General features: G+C 52.7%; 1 protein-coding gene across 1 annotated transcript; it reads left to right on the plus strand.

The window, feature by feature from the left end:
- The first annotated feature begins 10,729 nt into the window (after positions 1-10,729).
- Positions 10,730-16,554, plus strand: Ache (acetylcholinesterase (Cartwright blood group)). Its single transcript, XM_038345837.1, is given in 15 exon segments — positions 10,730-10,802; positions 12,389-12,788; positions 12,790-13,002; positions 13,004-13,024; positions 13,026-13,229; positions 13,232-13,277; positions 13,280-13,502; positions 13,842-14,043; positions 14,045-14,201; positions 14,204-14,248; positions 14,251-14,306; positions 14,308-14,327; positions 15,264-15,376; positions 15,379-15,432; positions 16,211-16,554. Coding segments are annotated over 14 exon segments (1,863 nt in total). The 5' UTR covers positions 10,730-10,802; positions 12,389-12,401; the 3' UTR covers positions 16,333-16,554.
- Positions 16,555-16,696: the final 142 nt, after the last annotated feature.

Genomic DNA, 16,696 nt, shown 5'->3' on the forward strand with positions numbered 1-16,696 from the left:
CACATAAAATAAAAGTTAACTAAATTTTAAAAAAAAAGAAATATCTCACCTAAAATTTAATAGAATTTTTTTTTAATTTTAAAAACCAACTGGTAGTGTTTTTTATACATGTTCCCTGACACTGAGTATAAAATTAAATGCTTAATCCCAAGGCCAGCTTCCATCGACCATAAGATATCAGGCATTACCTCTCGTTCCTGATTCTGGTAAAGATTAATAAACTCATAAACTTAAGTACAGAGCTTATCCCCTTGGAGGGACGCTCTCAGTGAGTTCAAGCAGTGAAATGACGTCGTTTATGGATTTATGAGTGGCAAGGCAGGGTTGCGCAAACACGTCTCAGGTGGTTAATTATTTTTCAGACTGCCTATGAAAGGCAGCGCAGGGCAGCCTGAATTTTCTCAAGGTCGAGCAGAAACTGAGCCAGGGATTGGGGCTCCTTGGCTTCCGCTGATGCTAATTTCCTCCCTCTTCGTTTCTTCTTCCCAGAGTGTGAGCACCCGAAGTTGTCTGAAAGCCGCCCACGCTGCACATGGCGGCAGGAGCAACTGTCACCGTCAAGGGGGGGCCACTGGGTGACTCTTGCTATTGCAAACAGAGGAACTCAGTTAATGTTCACTCAAACCGGATGTCTTAGTTAGGTTTCTATTACTGTGATAAAACCCCACGACCAAAAACAACTTGGGGCGGGCAGGTTTATTTCCGTTTACAGCTTGTAACCCATCATCCAGGGAAGCCAGGACCAGATCTTGAAGGCAAGAACTAAAATAGAGACTTGGGGGACCACTGCTTACTGGCGGGTTCTCCTTGCTTTTGCTCAGCCCGCTTTCCTGCGCCGTCCAGGACCACCCCCGCAGGGCGGGGGGCGCACCACCCCTGTGCTCTATGCCCTCCCATATCAATAATCCATCAAGAAAATGCACCACGGGTCAATCTGCCGCAGGCATTTTCTCAATTGAATTTCCCTCTTCCAAACTGTAGCCTGGGTCGGGGGACACAAAAACTAACCAATACACAGGGCTGAAGCCACCATGTGTGGCACACAGGGACTATCCAAGCACTTCGGAGTATGAGGCAGGAGGATTGTGAGTTTAAAGTCATCCTGAGCTACATAGGGAAACCCTGCCGCAAAACAAAAGACAGCAGATGGGGGTTCCACAGCAGTCGGCTCTGTACAGTGAGGCTGGGGGGGGGGGGTCGGGGGAGGCTGTCTCAAAGAAAGAGGGGGATGGGAGGGACAGCGAGACTATCTCAGAAGAGAGGGAGAGGAGAGAAAGAAAAGAAAGGAGATGGGATAGGGAAAGAAAAAGGGAAGAAGAAAATCAGTAATCAAACAAAAATGAAAATTTGGTTCTTTCTTGGATTGTTTGTTTGTGGTCTTTGACACAGAGTACCATGCAGCCCAGGCTGGCCTTCAACTCTCTCTCTCTCTCTCTCTCTCTCTCTCTCTCTCTCTCTCTCTCTCTCTCTCTCTTTCTCTCTCTCTCTCTCACAGAGATCCACCTGCCTCTGCTTCCCAAGTGCTGGGATTAAAGGCGTGTGCCACCACTGTCCAGCCTCGTTATCATCATCATCATCATCATCATCATCATCATCATCATCATCATCATCACATTTTCATCTATTTTGGGGTGGGGGTGCTGTGCACACATGATGCAGCACACAATTTGTGAGACTGGGGTTCTCGCCTTCTGTCATGTGAGTCCCAGATATTGAACTCAGGTCCTCAGAATTGGCGGCAAGCACCTTTACCTGCAGAGCCATCTTGCCAGCTCCTGACTTTTAAACAAAGAGAGAAAAGCTGAAACCTACACAGGATCAAATAGACATGTTTTACTGATGAATAGGAAGCATGGGTAATTCCAAACTGTGTGGACCAATTGTGTCAGGGAAGAGCAGTGAACAATGCTCTTCTGGGAACAATGACTGTGTGTGTGTGTGCGTGCGTGCGCGTGTGTGCATGTGTGCATGTGCATGCGTGTGTGTGTGTGTGTGTGTGTGTGTGTGTGTGTGTAGGAAGAAAAGCTTTATTATTCTCTTATCATCATAGAACTTAAGAAGTGGAGGCAGGAGAATCAGTTTGAGATCATCCTTGGCTAAAGAAAAAGGCATGGTGGCATGTATTTGTAATCCCAGCAGTCAGAGGCAGGAGAATTGCTGTGAGGAGCAAGGCCATAGTGTATTCAAGGACAATCAGGTCTATTCTACAAGACCTTCTCTGAAAAACAAAAAGAAAAAAAAAAAGATAAGAAAGGACGGAGTCTACGTAGGCAGTGACAGAGTGCTTCTATGGTGTGCACAAAACCTTGAGTTCATCTGCAGTGCCAAGACATGGGGGGAAGGTAATATATAGACATGTACATACAGAATGTATGCATTGCAAATTTTGGCAACAGAGCCAGGGAGATGGCGCCGTCGGTGAAGGCACTGGCCACCGAGCCTGACGACCTGAGTCAGATCCCAAGAGCGCACTTGGTAAAGAAAGAGAACCAACTCCCAGAAGAGAACTCTAACCGCCATCCACACAGCGGTGGCACACATGTGCCCTCCCCACGCTAAATAAATAAGGAGATGTGAAACTTCCGAACTAAAACTCAATAGCATAAAAATATTACTCGGGGTTATTCTGAGCGGTTGGAGTGCTGATTAAGCTTACTGTAATTTTCACCCAGAGAGCCACAGAGATCAGTTGGTTAATCAAGTAATAAATGTTTTAAAAGATCTAACAGTACAAAGGTAAATACTGAGAGGGATAAAATCATGTGATAAGTGAGGAGGGGCGGGGAGCTAACTGATGGTAATTGCTTCTCGTTAAGAAAGCAATAGATGCCAGGCAGTAGCGATGCACACCTTTAATCCCAGCCAGCACTCAGGAGGCAAAGACAGGTGGATGTCTGTGAGTTTGAGGTCAGTCAGCCTGGTCTACAGAGTGAGTTCCAGGACAGTCAGGTCTGTTACACAAAGAGACCCTGTCTCAAAAAAAAAAAAAAGAAAGAAAGAAAGAAAGAAAAGAAGGAGGAGGAGGAGGAGGAGGAGGAAAAGAAAAGAAAAGAAAAAAGAAAAATAAAAAAAGAAGAAAAGAATGGAAGAAAGAAAAAGACAGAGCAATTAATGTAGCTAAGGAAATAGGATTGTGTTTGAGCTGGCAAGATGGTTCAGTGCATAACAGAGCTTGCTGCCAAGCCTACTAACCTGCATTTGGTCCCTGAACCCACATGGTGAAAGGAAAGAGCCGACTCCGAAAGCTGTCCTCATGCACTATGGCACTCGCGTTAGTATGTGCGCACACGCACATGCACACGCACACACACACACACATTTATAAGTAAATAAATATATGCATTTACAGAAGCAATATAATTGCTGGTAGAGCTCTTGTCACTGCCTAACCCACTGTCCCTTTCAGTGTCCCAGATAAACCTGATTTTACCACCAAAGGAACACTGGGCCATCATAGACACCAAAGTTTCTCTGGGCAAAATAATATGACCAAGTTATCTACTGAGAAAGTGTGCTGGGTGTGGTGGCACACACCTTTAATCCCAGCACGCGGGAGGCCGGGGAGGGGGAGGGCTGTGAATTCCAGGCAGCCTCGGTGACCCTGTCCAAAAAAAAAAAAAAAAAAAAATGAACACAAAATTCTGAAAACTGGGCAGGTAGCCTAGCTGGTAGAGCACTCGCTAAGCCTGTGTGCAACCCTGTCTTCCACCCCAAGTGCCACGTAAAATGGGTGTGGTGGCAGAATGATCCAGGTGAGATAATTATTGGCGATCATGCTGATGAAGAAAATTAAAAGTTAGGAGACCTGCTTTTTTTTTTTTTTTTATAAGAAGACGTGAAAATAGTGAAACACAGGAAGAGTTGGTCTTGGTGGGAGGGGAGGAAGGGAAAAGTATGGTAGGGAAATAACATGTGACAGAGTAACAGTTTTAAGTCCTTTTTACTGATGGCCAGAGTCGGCTTGTGCCTTGAAAACTCTCTTGGTGTCCAAAGCTCAGGGACTCAGAGTTTCTAAAGGCAAAATCCCATAAAGACTACAATTTGCATCATTCGATGAGGGGCAGAGAAACCGGGAAGAGTCCGCTCCCGGAAGAGCGTAGTCGTATAGACGTAATTTGCCAGTTACTCTGGTTACTGCATCTGGACCGTGGACAAGGTCATGGAAATCGCAAACGTGTTGCCAAGATCGATGTGGCTGTGGGAAGGAGGGCGGAGAACTGAGAACCGTCTGAACGAGAACAGTCCCCTTAGTCATCTGCGTGGTGCACACCGGCATCTTAGAACTTTCAAAACGGAAGCAGACGGTCAGGAATTCAGGGTCATCCGTGGCTACGCAGCAAGTTCCTGTAGCCTGAGCTACGGGAAACAGCATCTCCAGAGCGAAGAAATCCAAATTCCCCTAAAATGGATAGAAGACTCAGGCCTCCTGATGCACCCCTGGTTGGCTGCCTGCTCACACCCAGGCTCCCGCAGGCCCTGGGTGCCCTGACAAGGTTTCTGATTACAGGTTAGCTGTGCATCTTGACTGTCTGCTTGGGAACAACTGAATGAAGTCACAAGAGGTGCTGTCCTGGTTAACAGCCAGGCAGCCACTCCTGGTCTGCTCTGCAGGTATCAGCCGGCCAACTGGGAGCCATGTCAGAAGCCTAGATTCCTTACGTGACGTGACTTTGACTGTTGCTCTAGGGACATCCAGGCTGCACAGAGTGGCACAGGAAGGGGAGGGCCTGCCTGAGATTACCCTGCCTTGGCCAGGGGAGGGTGCAAAGTTATCCATGTGGTCAGTACCTAAGGGCCACTGAGAGCCCCTAGCTTAGCAGGTCTGTGATGTTGGGGATACCAAGGTGGGTCAGTGAGGAACCCAGACCCATTGGTAGTTCCATATTAGGATGTGGGACTGGGGAGAGTTCTTCTTTGCCAACCAACATGCCACTAAACACCATCTCATTTCATTGTCTTTTAAATCCCTTGCAGCAGAGAGCCTTTGTCTTCATGGCCACGAAATAGGCAGGGCGTCAAGACAGGCTGAGACATCCGCAGATTATGACTGCTTACTGCTTTGATTTCACTGGGTGATAAGCAGGAGGCCCTGGACTTTACATGGGAACTCTGATCTTGAAGCCACGGTGTTGAATGAGCCACTCGCCCCTTTCTGTGACTTCAGAAGAGTACCTCCCAGGGCTGGAGGGATACCTACTTGCTGTACAAGTGTGAGAGCCACGGTTCGTATCCTCGGAGCCCGTGTAGATGCTAAGTGGGTGTGGCAGGCTGCCTATAATTCAAGCTCCGGAAGGCAGAGCCAGGGGCTCCCCAGAGCGAGCTGACTAGTAAGAGGAGCCGTATCAGTGAGCTCTGGGTTAGATTGAATGGCCTTGCTTCTATGAATAGAGTAAAAAATACAATTAGAGGGGCTAGAGAGATGGCTCAGAAGTTAAGAGCACTGGCTGCTCTTCCGGAGGTCCTGAGTTCAAGTCCCAGCAACCACATGGTGGCTCACAACCATTTATACTGAGATCTGGCGCCCTCTTCTGGCGTGAGGGCATACATGGAGGCGGAATGTTGTATACTAAATAAATAAATCTTTTTAAAAAATACAATTAGGAATGATTCCTGAGATCCACACGCCCCACCCACTCACATCTGTCCAAACATACACTAGACACGTGATAAAGCACTGACTAAGAGCAACATGGGCGGAAAAAGAGTTTACTGGGCTTCCAGGTCCATCGCTATGGAAATCAAGGCAGGGATCTGCAGGCAAACACTGAAGCACAGGCCATGGAGGAATATTGCTTACTGGCTGGCTCTCTTTTTTTTTTTTTTTTTTTTTTTTGGTTTTTTTTTGTTTTGTTTTGTTTTTTTTCCGAGACAGGGTTTCCCTGTAGTTTCTAGAGCCTGTCCTGGAGCTAGCTCTTGTAGACCAGGCTGGCCTCAAACTCAGGGATCCACCTGAGATTAAATCCCGTGCTGGGATTAAAGGTGTGCGCCACCACCACCTGGCTTCTGGCTGGCTCTCTTAACTTTCTCAGCCTGCTTTCATAGACAGCCCAGACCCATTTACGCAAGAGTGGCACCACCCACAACGGGCTAGACCCTCCTACATGGATTGTCAACTAAGAAAATGCCCCCACAGACATGCCCAGGGGTCAGTCTCTTGGGAGCAGTTCCTCCACTGAGTTTCCTACTTCCCGGATGTGTCTAGGTCAGTGACAAGTGGACAGAAACCGTGGCTGCTCCCTGCTCTCATTTTTTGATTCTGCCTATATGTCTCTACTCGAGCCTCGGTGCAGGGCTCACGACGCTGAGCCTGTGGGTGACTGACAGGGAGAGAAGCAAATACTGGGGCTGACTTTGCATTTCCCGAGGACTCTTCCTCATGTCCTAGGGCCCTGTGACTTTTACGATAGCTAACCTAAAATTGCCTGGGTTGGCCAGTGTCTTCGCAGCTTGTTGATTGATGTGGACCAAGCCCCATGATCTGAGTCCCATCCTCTGACCCCACACATAGAGAGAGAGGACCCATCCTAACCACCACGCGTGTGACATGGCGCACTTGTAAACACATGCACACATGCATGTGTACACACACACACACACGGATATAAAAAGCAAATAAATAAACGTCAAAATAAAACATTTTAAATAAAAGTATCCCAAAGTGATAGTCCCACTATTATGTAAAAGATAGTTCTCCTTGGTCATCTGGGTTTCAAAAGTGTAATCCAAGGTTAAGGCTTCTTTTAAAATAATGGGATATTATCTTCCTCGACTTCTCCTATGCTGGACAGGGATAGAACCCAGGATTTTCCACATCCTAGGGCAGCAGCCTCAATCACTGAGCCACACCCCAGCCCCTCACTGGGGGATTCTAGGCAGGAGCTCTACCACTGAGCCACACCCCAGCCCCTCACTGGGGGATTCTAGGCAGGAGCTCTACCACTGAGCCACACCCCAGCCCCTCACTGGGGGATTCTAGGCAGGAGCTCTACCACTGAGCCACACCCCAGCCCCTCACTGGGGGATTCTAGGCAGGGGCTCTACCACTGAGTCACACCCCAGCCCCTCATTGGGGGATTCTAGGCAGGGGCTCTATCACTCAGACAAGCCCCAAGCCTAAAATTTAGGATAACCTGGAGTAAGGGACATAGGAGACAACGGACAATGAAAAGAATAGCCTCAGACTGCCCATTTTTGAGAGTCACAACCTCGATTCTTGGGAGTCATGCAATGGCTGCTTTGGACACCCCTGGGGCAGAACAACCTAGTATGGCTTTGGCTGGAGACTGTCCCTCTCATTCTGGAAAGATCTAAATCAGGACCTAGTGTCCCCAGAACAGAACTCCCGTTTAGGACCGCTTGTCCTGTCCACCTCCCCATGTCCACAATGCCCTCAAGGATCCTGGATGCTCCTTCCCGGCCAACCTCCAAAGTCTCAAACAGCGCCCTCCAGTGGACGATATGGATGTTACTCCTCCAGGAGGACCACAGGATCTCAAACAGCATCCTCCGGTGGATAACCCAGGCATGGCAAGAAAACCCAAGTCAATCCTGGAGCACAAGTTACAAACTAGGGGTGCAGATTTTTGTGGAAGTAATGGGGTCATCTTCCAAATCTGAATATTTTGGGTGCGTTTCACACATGAGGTGATAGAGACAAAGGAAGGTGTCATGGCATTTAGCAGATAGGAACCTTCCCCAAGAATATGTTCTCTCTTCTTTCTATTATTAAGATAGCTGGGAGCTGGGCGGTGGTGGTGCATGCCTTTAATCCCAGCACTCGGGAGGCAGGGGCAGGCGGATCTCTGTGAGTTCGAGACCAGCCTGGTCTACAAGAGCTAGCTCCAGGACAGACTCTAAAGCTGCAGAGAAACCCTGTCTCGAAAAACAAAAAAAACAAACAAACAAAAAAAAAGATAGCTGGGGGCTGGAGACAGCTTAGCTGTTAAGAGCACTGATTGTTCTTCCTGAGGACCTGGGTTCACTTCCCAGCACCCACATGGCAGCTCACAACTGTCTGTGTCTCCAAGATCTGACACCCTCACACAGACATATACGCAGGCAAAACACCAATGCACATAAAATAAAAATAAGTTGGATAAAAAAAGACAGTCAAGAGCTGATAATTGGCTTAGCGGGTAAAGGGCTTGCCACCAAGACCTGCAATCTGTCCTCAGGACCCATGTGCTGGAGGGAGAGAGAGCTGACTCCCACAAGTTTTCTTCTGATCTCTACACACATGCGTGCGCCACCACCGCCCAGCCTTGTAATAAATAAAACGTGATTTAAATGTGTCAAATACTGTCAAATTTTAGATCAGTCCAAACAAAGTCAACATATTTGGACCTCTTTCGTAGCAATTATGATCTTAGTTTTACACTTTGACCTGGTGTATGGAAACTTAAGTATTTTGGCCAATGGTGTGGAAACACAAGGACTGCGTGTCAATTTCCAGAAAATGACATTAAAAGGAGCAGGAATGCTGTTCAATGTTTCTTCGATCCCGTTTTGGGGGTTGCAGACGTCATGGCTGATGTAACAGTAGCCTCATCACGCCACGTGGCGGGAGTCCCTTGCTGAAGATGGTAAAGCAAGACGCAGTGAAAGGGGCAGCAAGGTTCCCTGCGGTAAAAGCAACTGGTCCCTGACGTCAAGCGCAATGCGCCAGCCTTACATGGCTGTCTCCAAAGCTTCTCATCTCCTCCTCTTCCTCTTCTTCTCTTCATCCTTATTTATGCCACAGTGCCCACGTGGAGGTCAAAGGACACCTTTCAGAGAATTGCTTCTCTCTTTCCACTTTGTGTGCCCAGGGGTGGAACTTAGGTTACAGTGTTGATGGTAAGCGCCCTGACCGCCTGGTCACCACCCGCCTTTTTCCCTGCTCTTTCACTTACTTAGTCATCTCAGCTATTATGGGTTTAGCAATAGCCCTGAGGTCCACAGATAGCTTATTCCTGTCCCAGATCGTTCCTTCCGTGAAACAAACTCGTAATTACAAAGATCAGATGGTAAACTGCCCAGCATCACTTGCTCAACAAATTGGACAAGGAACAAGATAACATCACTAACAGGGCCCACTTTATGGGCTAAAAGTCCCTGAGCGTCAAGACCGGACAAACTGGGTCATTCGTCCCCCTCACCCCCCCCCCCGTTTCCCCATGGTTTTAATGATCTCGCATTATCACGCTCAGAAGCCGCTTCAGACTTTCTCTCCCACAGCGACAGTAACACACCCTCGCCCCTCTTTCCAGAAAGACCAGGAAACCGATAATGAAGGGCTGATCCCACCCGTCTTCCAGGCCAGAGTGGCAGCCTCTGGCGCCACCTGGCGATAGTGTCATGGAGTCAAGCACCGACTCGTCGCGGGTGAGCTGGCCTGCAGATGCGTTTCCCGGCATGCAGTGGCCAGGTTCTCCAGGGACAGGAGGGTCGGGGGGTGGGGATGCGGTAGTTTGGAGAGATGGATAGCGCTCTTCTGGGCGGGGTTCGACTCAGCGCTGGTGTCCCCTGAGCCAACCTTCTTCAAGGCAGTGCGCCCTAGTTCCCAGGACCTAGGAGGTGACCGAGGAGTGTCTGGGGCGCGAGGGACAGCGCGTGGCGGTCACAGCGAGCATGCGTGCGCGTGTCCTCCCCCCCCAACATCGCTCCACGCAGCGCCCCGCACCGCGCGCGCGCACGCACGTCCCCACGCTCGCGCGTGCAGGCCGGTCTCCCACGCAGCAGCGGCAGGCAGGCTCCAGAGACAGATGCCCCCACCCACCACGCGAGCCACTTGTCCCTCCCGCGTAGTGATCTCGTGTGGGTACAAAGCTGCAAAATTTCCACCGTCACTCGGGTGCTGATAGGGAGACTCCCTAGAAGGCAGGGCTGTGGTCTATAGGACTCCTGAGCAGGCTGGGGGCTCCAAGGCCTGGCCGCTCCCACCTGCTAACCACAGCGACCAATGAAAGCTTGGCCTGGTGATGTCATGGCCCGGCCGGACCCTTGTGATGACAGCCAGAGGTCATCGGTCAGGGGACTCAGCTCAAGCCCACCCTTGGGGGTTCCGGAAGTTTCCACTGCTGCAGCCGCGTGCAGTCTCGCCCTGCAGCCTTCTGCAGGCCACTGTGCGGCCTGCCTTCTCAACTGTCCCCGCGTCACCTATCCTTGCCCTCGGGGGTCTCCTCCTATGAGGAAGAGCCTGTGTTTCTGTATCTGTTCCCACAGGTGTCCCTTCATCTCCAGAGATGCTCCACGTCATTTTTTTTCTACCAGTGCCAGCTGAGGGGGTCCTCGGCCAGGATTTCACGTGTCGCTTCTCCTAAGCCACCCCCATGCTATGTCGTGGTTACAGATGCTCAAGTAATAGGCCTCTGATCTTTCTGGATTAGGGCTGTCATTATGGCCTTCCGTCCATGAAAGTCGGTCTGTCTGTGACTTGTCACCGCAGGAGACTGTCGCCTGCGTGAGCGGTGTCTGGTGTCTCCGCAGGCTGCGGTCCGTCTATCTGTCACGTGGGTGTCTGACCCGTCGCTGCAGGTCTGCGGGTCTATCGGTCTGTCTGAGTCTAACACTGGAGTGTGTCTGGGCCCCCGCTCCCCGGGGTCCCGGGGCTTGAAGGGAGGGAGAAGGAGGGGAGGTGGCAGCCCGGGGGAGCGGGGAGGGGCGGGGGGCGGAGACAGTGGGCGGGCGGGGGCGCCGTGCGGCCCGGAGGGGTGTGTGCGGGGGGCCGGAGGCGGCTGTCACTGTCGGCTCAGCCTGCGCCGGGGAACATTGGCCGCCTCCAGCTCCCGGCGGGGCCCGACCGGCCCGCTTAGCCGCCTCAGGTGAGTCTCCCAACCCACCCGGGACCCTCCACCGCCTGGGGACCAATCCGCTTCCCAGGGGAACCGGGCGGTCCTGGAATGATCGGAGCCCCCCAGACAGATTCCACTGCACCTTCTGCCTCCCGGGGCCTGCCCAGAGGGCCCCCCCACTACCTCGCACTCCTCTGAAACTCCCGCTAGTCGCTGCATACTTACTGGTGATGCTCGCCTGGCCGGTCGCTGCTTCTGCGCTCTCTTCCTGCAGGGACCCCCTGAAGGCCCATTCCCCACTCTCCTCCAAGTCTGGGGACATTGGAAGACGCCCCCTGTTTGGGCGGAGCCCAAACTGCGCAGGTTACTGACATCCCGACTGCACCACCCCCCATCCCGAAGGCCGCGACCCCAACGTCCCTACCCAGAGCCCCTTGCCAGCTCCAGGACCCCCTCCTGCGGAGATTCCGTCTCTATTTTTCTTTCTTTCTTTTTTTTTTTTTTCTTAAGAGAGGCTCAGCGGAAGCCCCGAGTTATAATTAGCCCCACTCGGGTTTCCTGATTAATCTCCAGCAACGCCACTATCCCCAGATCCAGACGAACAGGGCTGGCTGGGTGATGGGTGAACGCCCGGAGGGGGTAGTTCCGACCCGGGGAATTTTGATCTCTTGGCTGGAGATGCCGGAACTACAACAGCTGTTGCCCCCAAAATAGCACCCCTGCCTTTGCAGCGGGGATCTCCGGAGCTCCGGAACACGGGCGTCCTGACTCGCCCTTCAGTCCCCTCTGCGATGCTCACGATCCTTCAGATCCCCCCCCCCCCCATCAAGGCTCGGGCGGGGAGCACTGGCCTCCTCTTGGTCTCTACTGCTCCCGGTTGGCAGCGGCAGGCACTGCAATATAGGGATGCATAGGGGCTTGAGTCCTGGGGAGCCCCTCAAGGAGCTGGTGAGCCAATTGGCTGGAGTCAGGCCAGAGGGGTGCGGCTGATGAGAAGCAAACGGGTACCAACCGGCTGTACCAGGAAGAAGATGAGGCGGAGCAGGGTGGGGCAAGGTGTGGACTGGACATGATTTGGGATGCCTTCAGGACCTGGGACTCCCAATACCTTGAATGCCCAACCCAGTCCCGGAAGGCTTTGGCCAACCCAGGAGAGACTTGGGCTGTGTTTTCTTACCAAAACTTGCAAGCTCCTGAAGGGCCCCACCCGTTTTCGAGGGCCCCGCCCCTGTCCTGAGGCCTGTACTTGAACTGAGGCCTTTCCAACCCAGCGCTGTCTGCAAGGAGGGTCTTAGGCCAAGCCACAGAGGCAGGGGAAGAAGGTGTGGGAGGCCTTGGGACTTGCCGAGTCCGGGAGAGTATGTATTAGTGTGTCTTATCTCAGTCGGCTGCACTTGTTGTGGTATGGGTGTGTGTGTGTGTCTGTTTGATCTTGTGTTCCCTCTGGTTTGTCTGCCTGCGGTCTTGTCTCCGAGTTTGATTCCATTCCTCCCCTCCCCTTGCCAATCTGCCCCACCTCGTCTGCAACTCCTTGATAATCCTTGGGCAAAACTGTTACTTAATCTCCTTCCGAGCTGCTTCCAGTCTTCACCCTTTACCTTTCTTTCTCCCAGCAGACATCCACCTGTCATGGCAGTGATGAGGCCTTCCTGGTATCCCCTGCACACACCCTCCCTGGCATCTCCCCTCCTCTTCCTCCTCCTCTCCCTCCTGGGAGGAGGGGCAGGGGCTGAGGGCCGGGAAGACCTACAGCTGCTGGTGAGGGTTCGAGGGGGCCAGCTGAGGGGCATTCGCCTGAAGGCCCCTGGGGGCCCAGTTGCAGCTTTTCTGGGCATCCCCTTTGCAGAGCCGCCTGTGGGCTCACGTAGGTTTATGCCACCAGAGCCCAAGCGGCCCTGGTCAGGAGTGTTGGATGCTACCACCTTTCAAAATGTCTGCTACCAATATGTGGACACCCTGTACCCTGGGTTTGAGGGTACTGAGATGTGGAACCCCAACCGAGAGCTGAGTGAAGACTTGCCTGTATCTTAATGTGTGGACACCACACCCCAGGCCTGCTTCTCCCGCACCTGTCCTCATCTGGATCTATGGGGGTGGCTTCTACAGTGGAGCATCCTCCTTGGACGTGTATGATGGCCGTTTCCTGGCCCAGGTTGAGGGGACCGTATTGGTATCTATGAACTACCGAGTAGGAACCTTTGGCTTCTTGGCCCTGCCGGGCAGCAGAGAAAGCCCCTGGCAACGTAGGCCTGGCTGGATCAACGGCTTGCCTTGCAATGGGTACAAGAGAATATTGCAGCCTTTGGGGGAAACCCGATGTCAGTGACTCTGTTTGGGGAGAGTGCAGGTGCAGCCTCGGTGGGCATGCACATTCTGTCCCCGCCAAGCCGGAGCCTCTTCCACAGGGCTGTCCTACAGAGTGGTACGCCCAACGGGCCCTGGGCCACCCGTGAGTGCAGGAGGAGGCCAGGCGCAGGGCCACACTGCTAGCACGCCTAGTGGGCTGTCCCCAGGTGGCGCTGGTGGCAATGACACAGAGCTGATAGCCTGCCTGCGGACGCGGCCAGCTCAGGACCTGGTGGACCATGAATGGCATGTGCTTGCCTCAAGAAAGTATCTTCGATTTTCCTTCGTGCCTGTGGTGGACGGGGACTTCCTCAGTGACACGCCAGAGGCCCTCATCAATGCTGGAGATTTTCAAGACCTGCAGGTGACTAATGGTTGACCAGAGTATTCTGGGTTTCATCCGTTCCTCCCCTTCCTTCCCCAGAGCCCCAAGCATGAGGGCTTACTGCAGACCCACTGTTAGAGGTCCCAAGCTTGTGGGTCCCAAGGTTTATTCCCTCCCTGAGGAGGGTTCAGATCCCATAGTGGTTTGCTGGGCAAAAAGAAACTATGGGTATATTTTTTTTTTCTTTCTCTCCATGCCTTGTCCCTTCCCTGCTCTCTGCTCTATGTAATTCTGACTCTGTGATGCGTTCGTCCCTCTGGCTATTTGTTTGTTCATCTGTTTCTGTCTGCCTGTCTATCATCTCTCCATCCTTCTCCCCCATCTCCAACAATCCTCAGGTGCTTGGTGGGTGTGGTGAAGGACGAGGGCTCCTACTTTCTGGTTTACGGGGTCCCAGGCTTCAGCAAAGACAATGAATCTCTCATCAGCCGGGCCCAGTTCCTGGCTGGGGTGCGGATCGGTGTACCCCAAGCAAGTGACCTGGCGGCCGAGGCTGTGGTCCTACACTATACAGACTGGCTGCACCCTGAGGACCCTGCCCAACCTGAGGGACGCCATGAGTGCAGTGGTAGGCGACCACAACGTTGTGTGCCCCGTGGCCCAGCTGGCTGGGCGACTGGCTGCCCAAGGGGCCCGGGTCTATGCCTACGTCTTTGAACACCGTGCCTCCACATTGACTTGGCCCCTCTGGATGGGGGTGCCCATGGCTATGAAATCGAGTTCATCTTTGGGCTCCCCCTGGACCCTCGCTGAACTACACCATGGAGGAGAGAATCTTTGCTCAGCGACTTATGAAATACTGGGACCAATTTTGCCCGCACAGGGTCATTGGTATTGGAGTGGAGATGGCCTCTGGGGGTCCAGGGGAGAGGGTGCTTATGGCTGATAGCGGAAGAAGAGAAATACCCACAAGGAAAGGGGAATGCGAGAACAAGGCAGGCAGAAGGGGTAAGTCCTTAAGAGACAGAGCCGGTTCCTTTTATCCCAGCACTCAGGAGATAGAACCCAGTCCACTCTATATACCAGGCTACCTGGAACTACATAGGAAGCCTTGGTGGGGGAGTGGGGCTCGCTGGTAGAAGGCTAAGAACACAAATATCATGAGGCCGTTCCCAGCACTGCAAGAGAGAGAGGAGACTGGCCAAAATGGGTCTCAAAACAGGTAAAAGTGGATCGTGTGCAGGCCTGACTATCTGAGATGGATCCCTGGAGCTCACATAAGCATGGAAGGAGAAAACTCCACACATTTATCTCTGACTTCCACATACTCTCTCTCTCACACATTCATCATCATAATTAAAAATATATTAAAGACAGAGAAGGCAAATAGAGGGTTGGGGTTGTACCTCAGTTGGTAAAGTACTTACAAACCCTTGAGGGCATAAGATATTTTGTCACCATGTTTTAGAGACAGGACTGCACCTACCTATGCCCAACCAGGGATTTTTTTTTTAATGGAAGGGGAAAATAAAATTGAACAAAGAAACAAAGGGAAGTGGAGAGACAGAGAAGTCCGGAGGAAAAACACCCTTTGTCGTCCCTGCGCTCAGGGAAACTGAGGCAGAAGCATTTGCCAAATTGAGTTACACAGTTACACCGCGCGCGAACACACACAGATGAGATAGACAGATGGCTGGAGGAGTAGGGAGGAGAGGATGGGTGTCTCCCTGGAGTTGAAGAGGGTTCAGAGTCAGGAAGAGGACCAACGACTTCATTCCTATCCCTCTGGGCAGGCTGAGATTTTCCCCTTCCTTCCGCAGGGACCCCAATGACCCTCGAGACTCCAAGACCCCACAGTGGCCACCGTACACCACTGGAGCGCAGCAATATGTGAGCCTGAACCTGAGGCCCTTGGAGGTGCGGCGGGGGCTGCGCGCCAGACCTGCGCCTTCTGGAATCGCTTTCTCCCCAAATTGCTCAGCGCCACTGGTAGGCGCGGGGTGGGGGCGAGGGGCAGGGAACTAAACAGGCGGCAAGGGTTGGAAGGAGGGGAGAGCAAAGGGATGCAAAGACAGGGTGTAATCCCCTCTCTTCTCCACCTCCCCCAGCCACGGAGGCTCCCTGCACCTGCCCAAGCCCCGCCCATGGGGAGGCTGCCCCGAGGCCCAGGCCCGACTTATTCCTGCCCCTTCTCCTTCTCTTCCTTTTCCTCCTCCACTCCCGGCTTCCGTGGCTGTGACTACAGCCTCTTCTCTCCTCTGTCCTCAGAGGACACTTACTCTAGTATGTGGCTGGAAGGAAAGGAGGGGTCCCTTCTAGGGATACTGCACCCCACTCCCTTCTCAAGACGAGACAAACTGGACAAAGTCAGTTTAAGCAAAAACCCAAAAACCAGTTTTCTTTTTTAATGTAAAATCACCTGGAAATTGAGCCTGATGTTGAGGGAAGAAGGACCCGGGGATAGACAGCGTCAGTCAATGGGGCTTATAACCGCCAACCATTTCTGTGTCTTCTCTCTTTTCCCCAACCCATGGACCCTCCTCCCATTCTGGTCCTGTCCCTCCCCTCCATCTTCCGACCATTTCTCTCCACTCGCGTTCCTGCCACCCTTCTCCACCTCTACTCTCGTTCTCCGTACCATCCACTGTTCTCTTCCCACCACTCCCTTCGGCCTCCTGCGTGGTGTGCACGGCGGCGCACTCACGCCCCCTCTCGCTGCCCGACCCGCTCCGTTTCCTTCTACTCTTGCGGGGCTCCCCGGCCGCAGACACGCTGGACGAGGCGGAGCGCCAGTGGAAGGCCGAGTTCCACCGCTGGAGCTCCTACATGGTGCACTGGAAGAACCAGTTCGACCACTACAGCAAGCAGGAGCGCTGCTCAGACCTGTGACCCTGGGGGGACCCTCAGGTCCCGCCACCCTGCCCGAGCCCCTAGCTGTATATATACTATTTATTTAAGGGCTGGGATATAATACAACCAAGCCCCAGACCCTGTCCACCCCATCCCGACTTCCCCCCACTAGGGGCTCTCCTTCTGCATGTCTGGGACCGAGCTCCCATCCCCGCGGTGCCTTCGCCCCTCCGGGCCGCCAATAAACTGTTACAGCCACTAGTCTGTGCGACTGGCGGGAAGTTGGGGCGGGGACCGAGTCACTGCTGGAAACAGAAGCCTCAGGATTGGCGAACATCGGTGCACCTTGTCTGCAAGATCCGGCGGAAGCAAGTTCTGGACCCACCCCTTGGGGCGGAGCTTG

This window comes from Arvicola amphibius, chromosome 10 (assembly GCF_903992535.2).
Source record: "Arvicola amphibius chromosome 10, mArvAmp1.2, whole genome shotgun sequence".
Lineage (NCBI taxonomy): Eukaryota > Metazoa > Chordata > Mammalia > Rodentia > Cricetidae > Arvicola > Arvicola amphibius.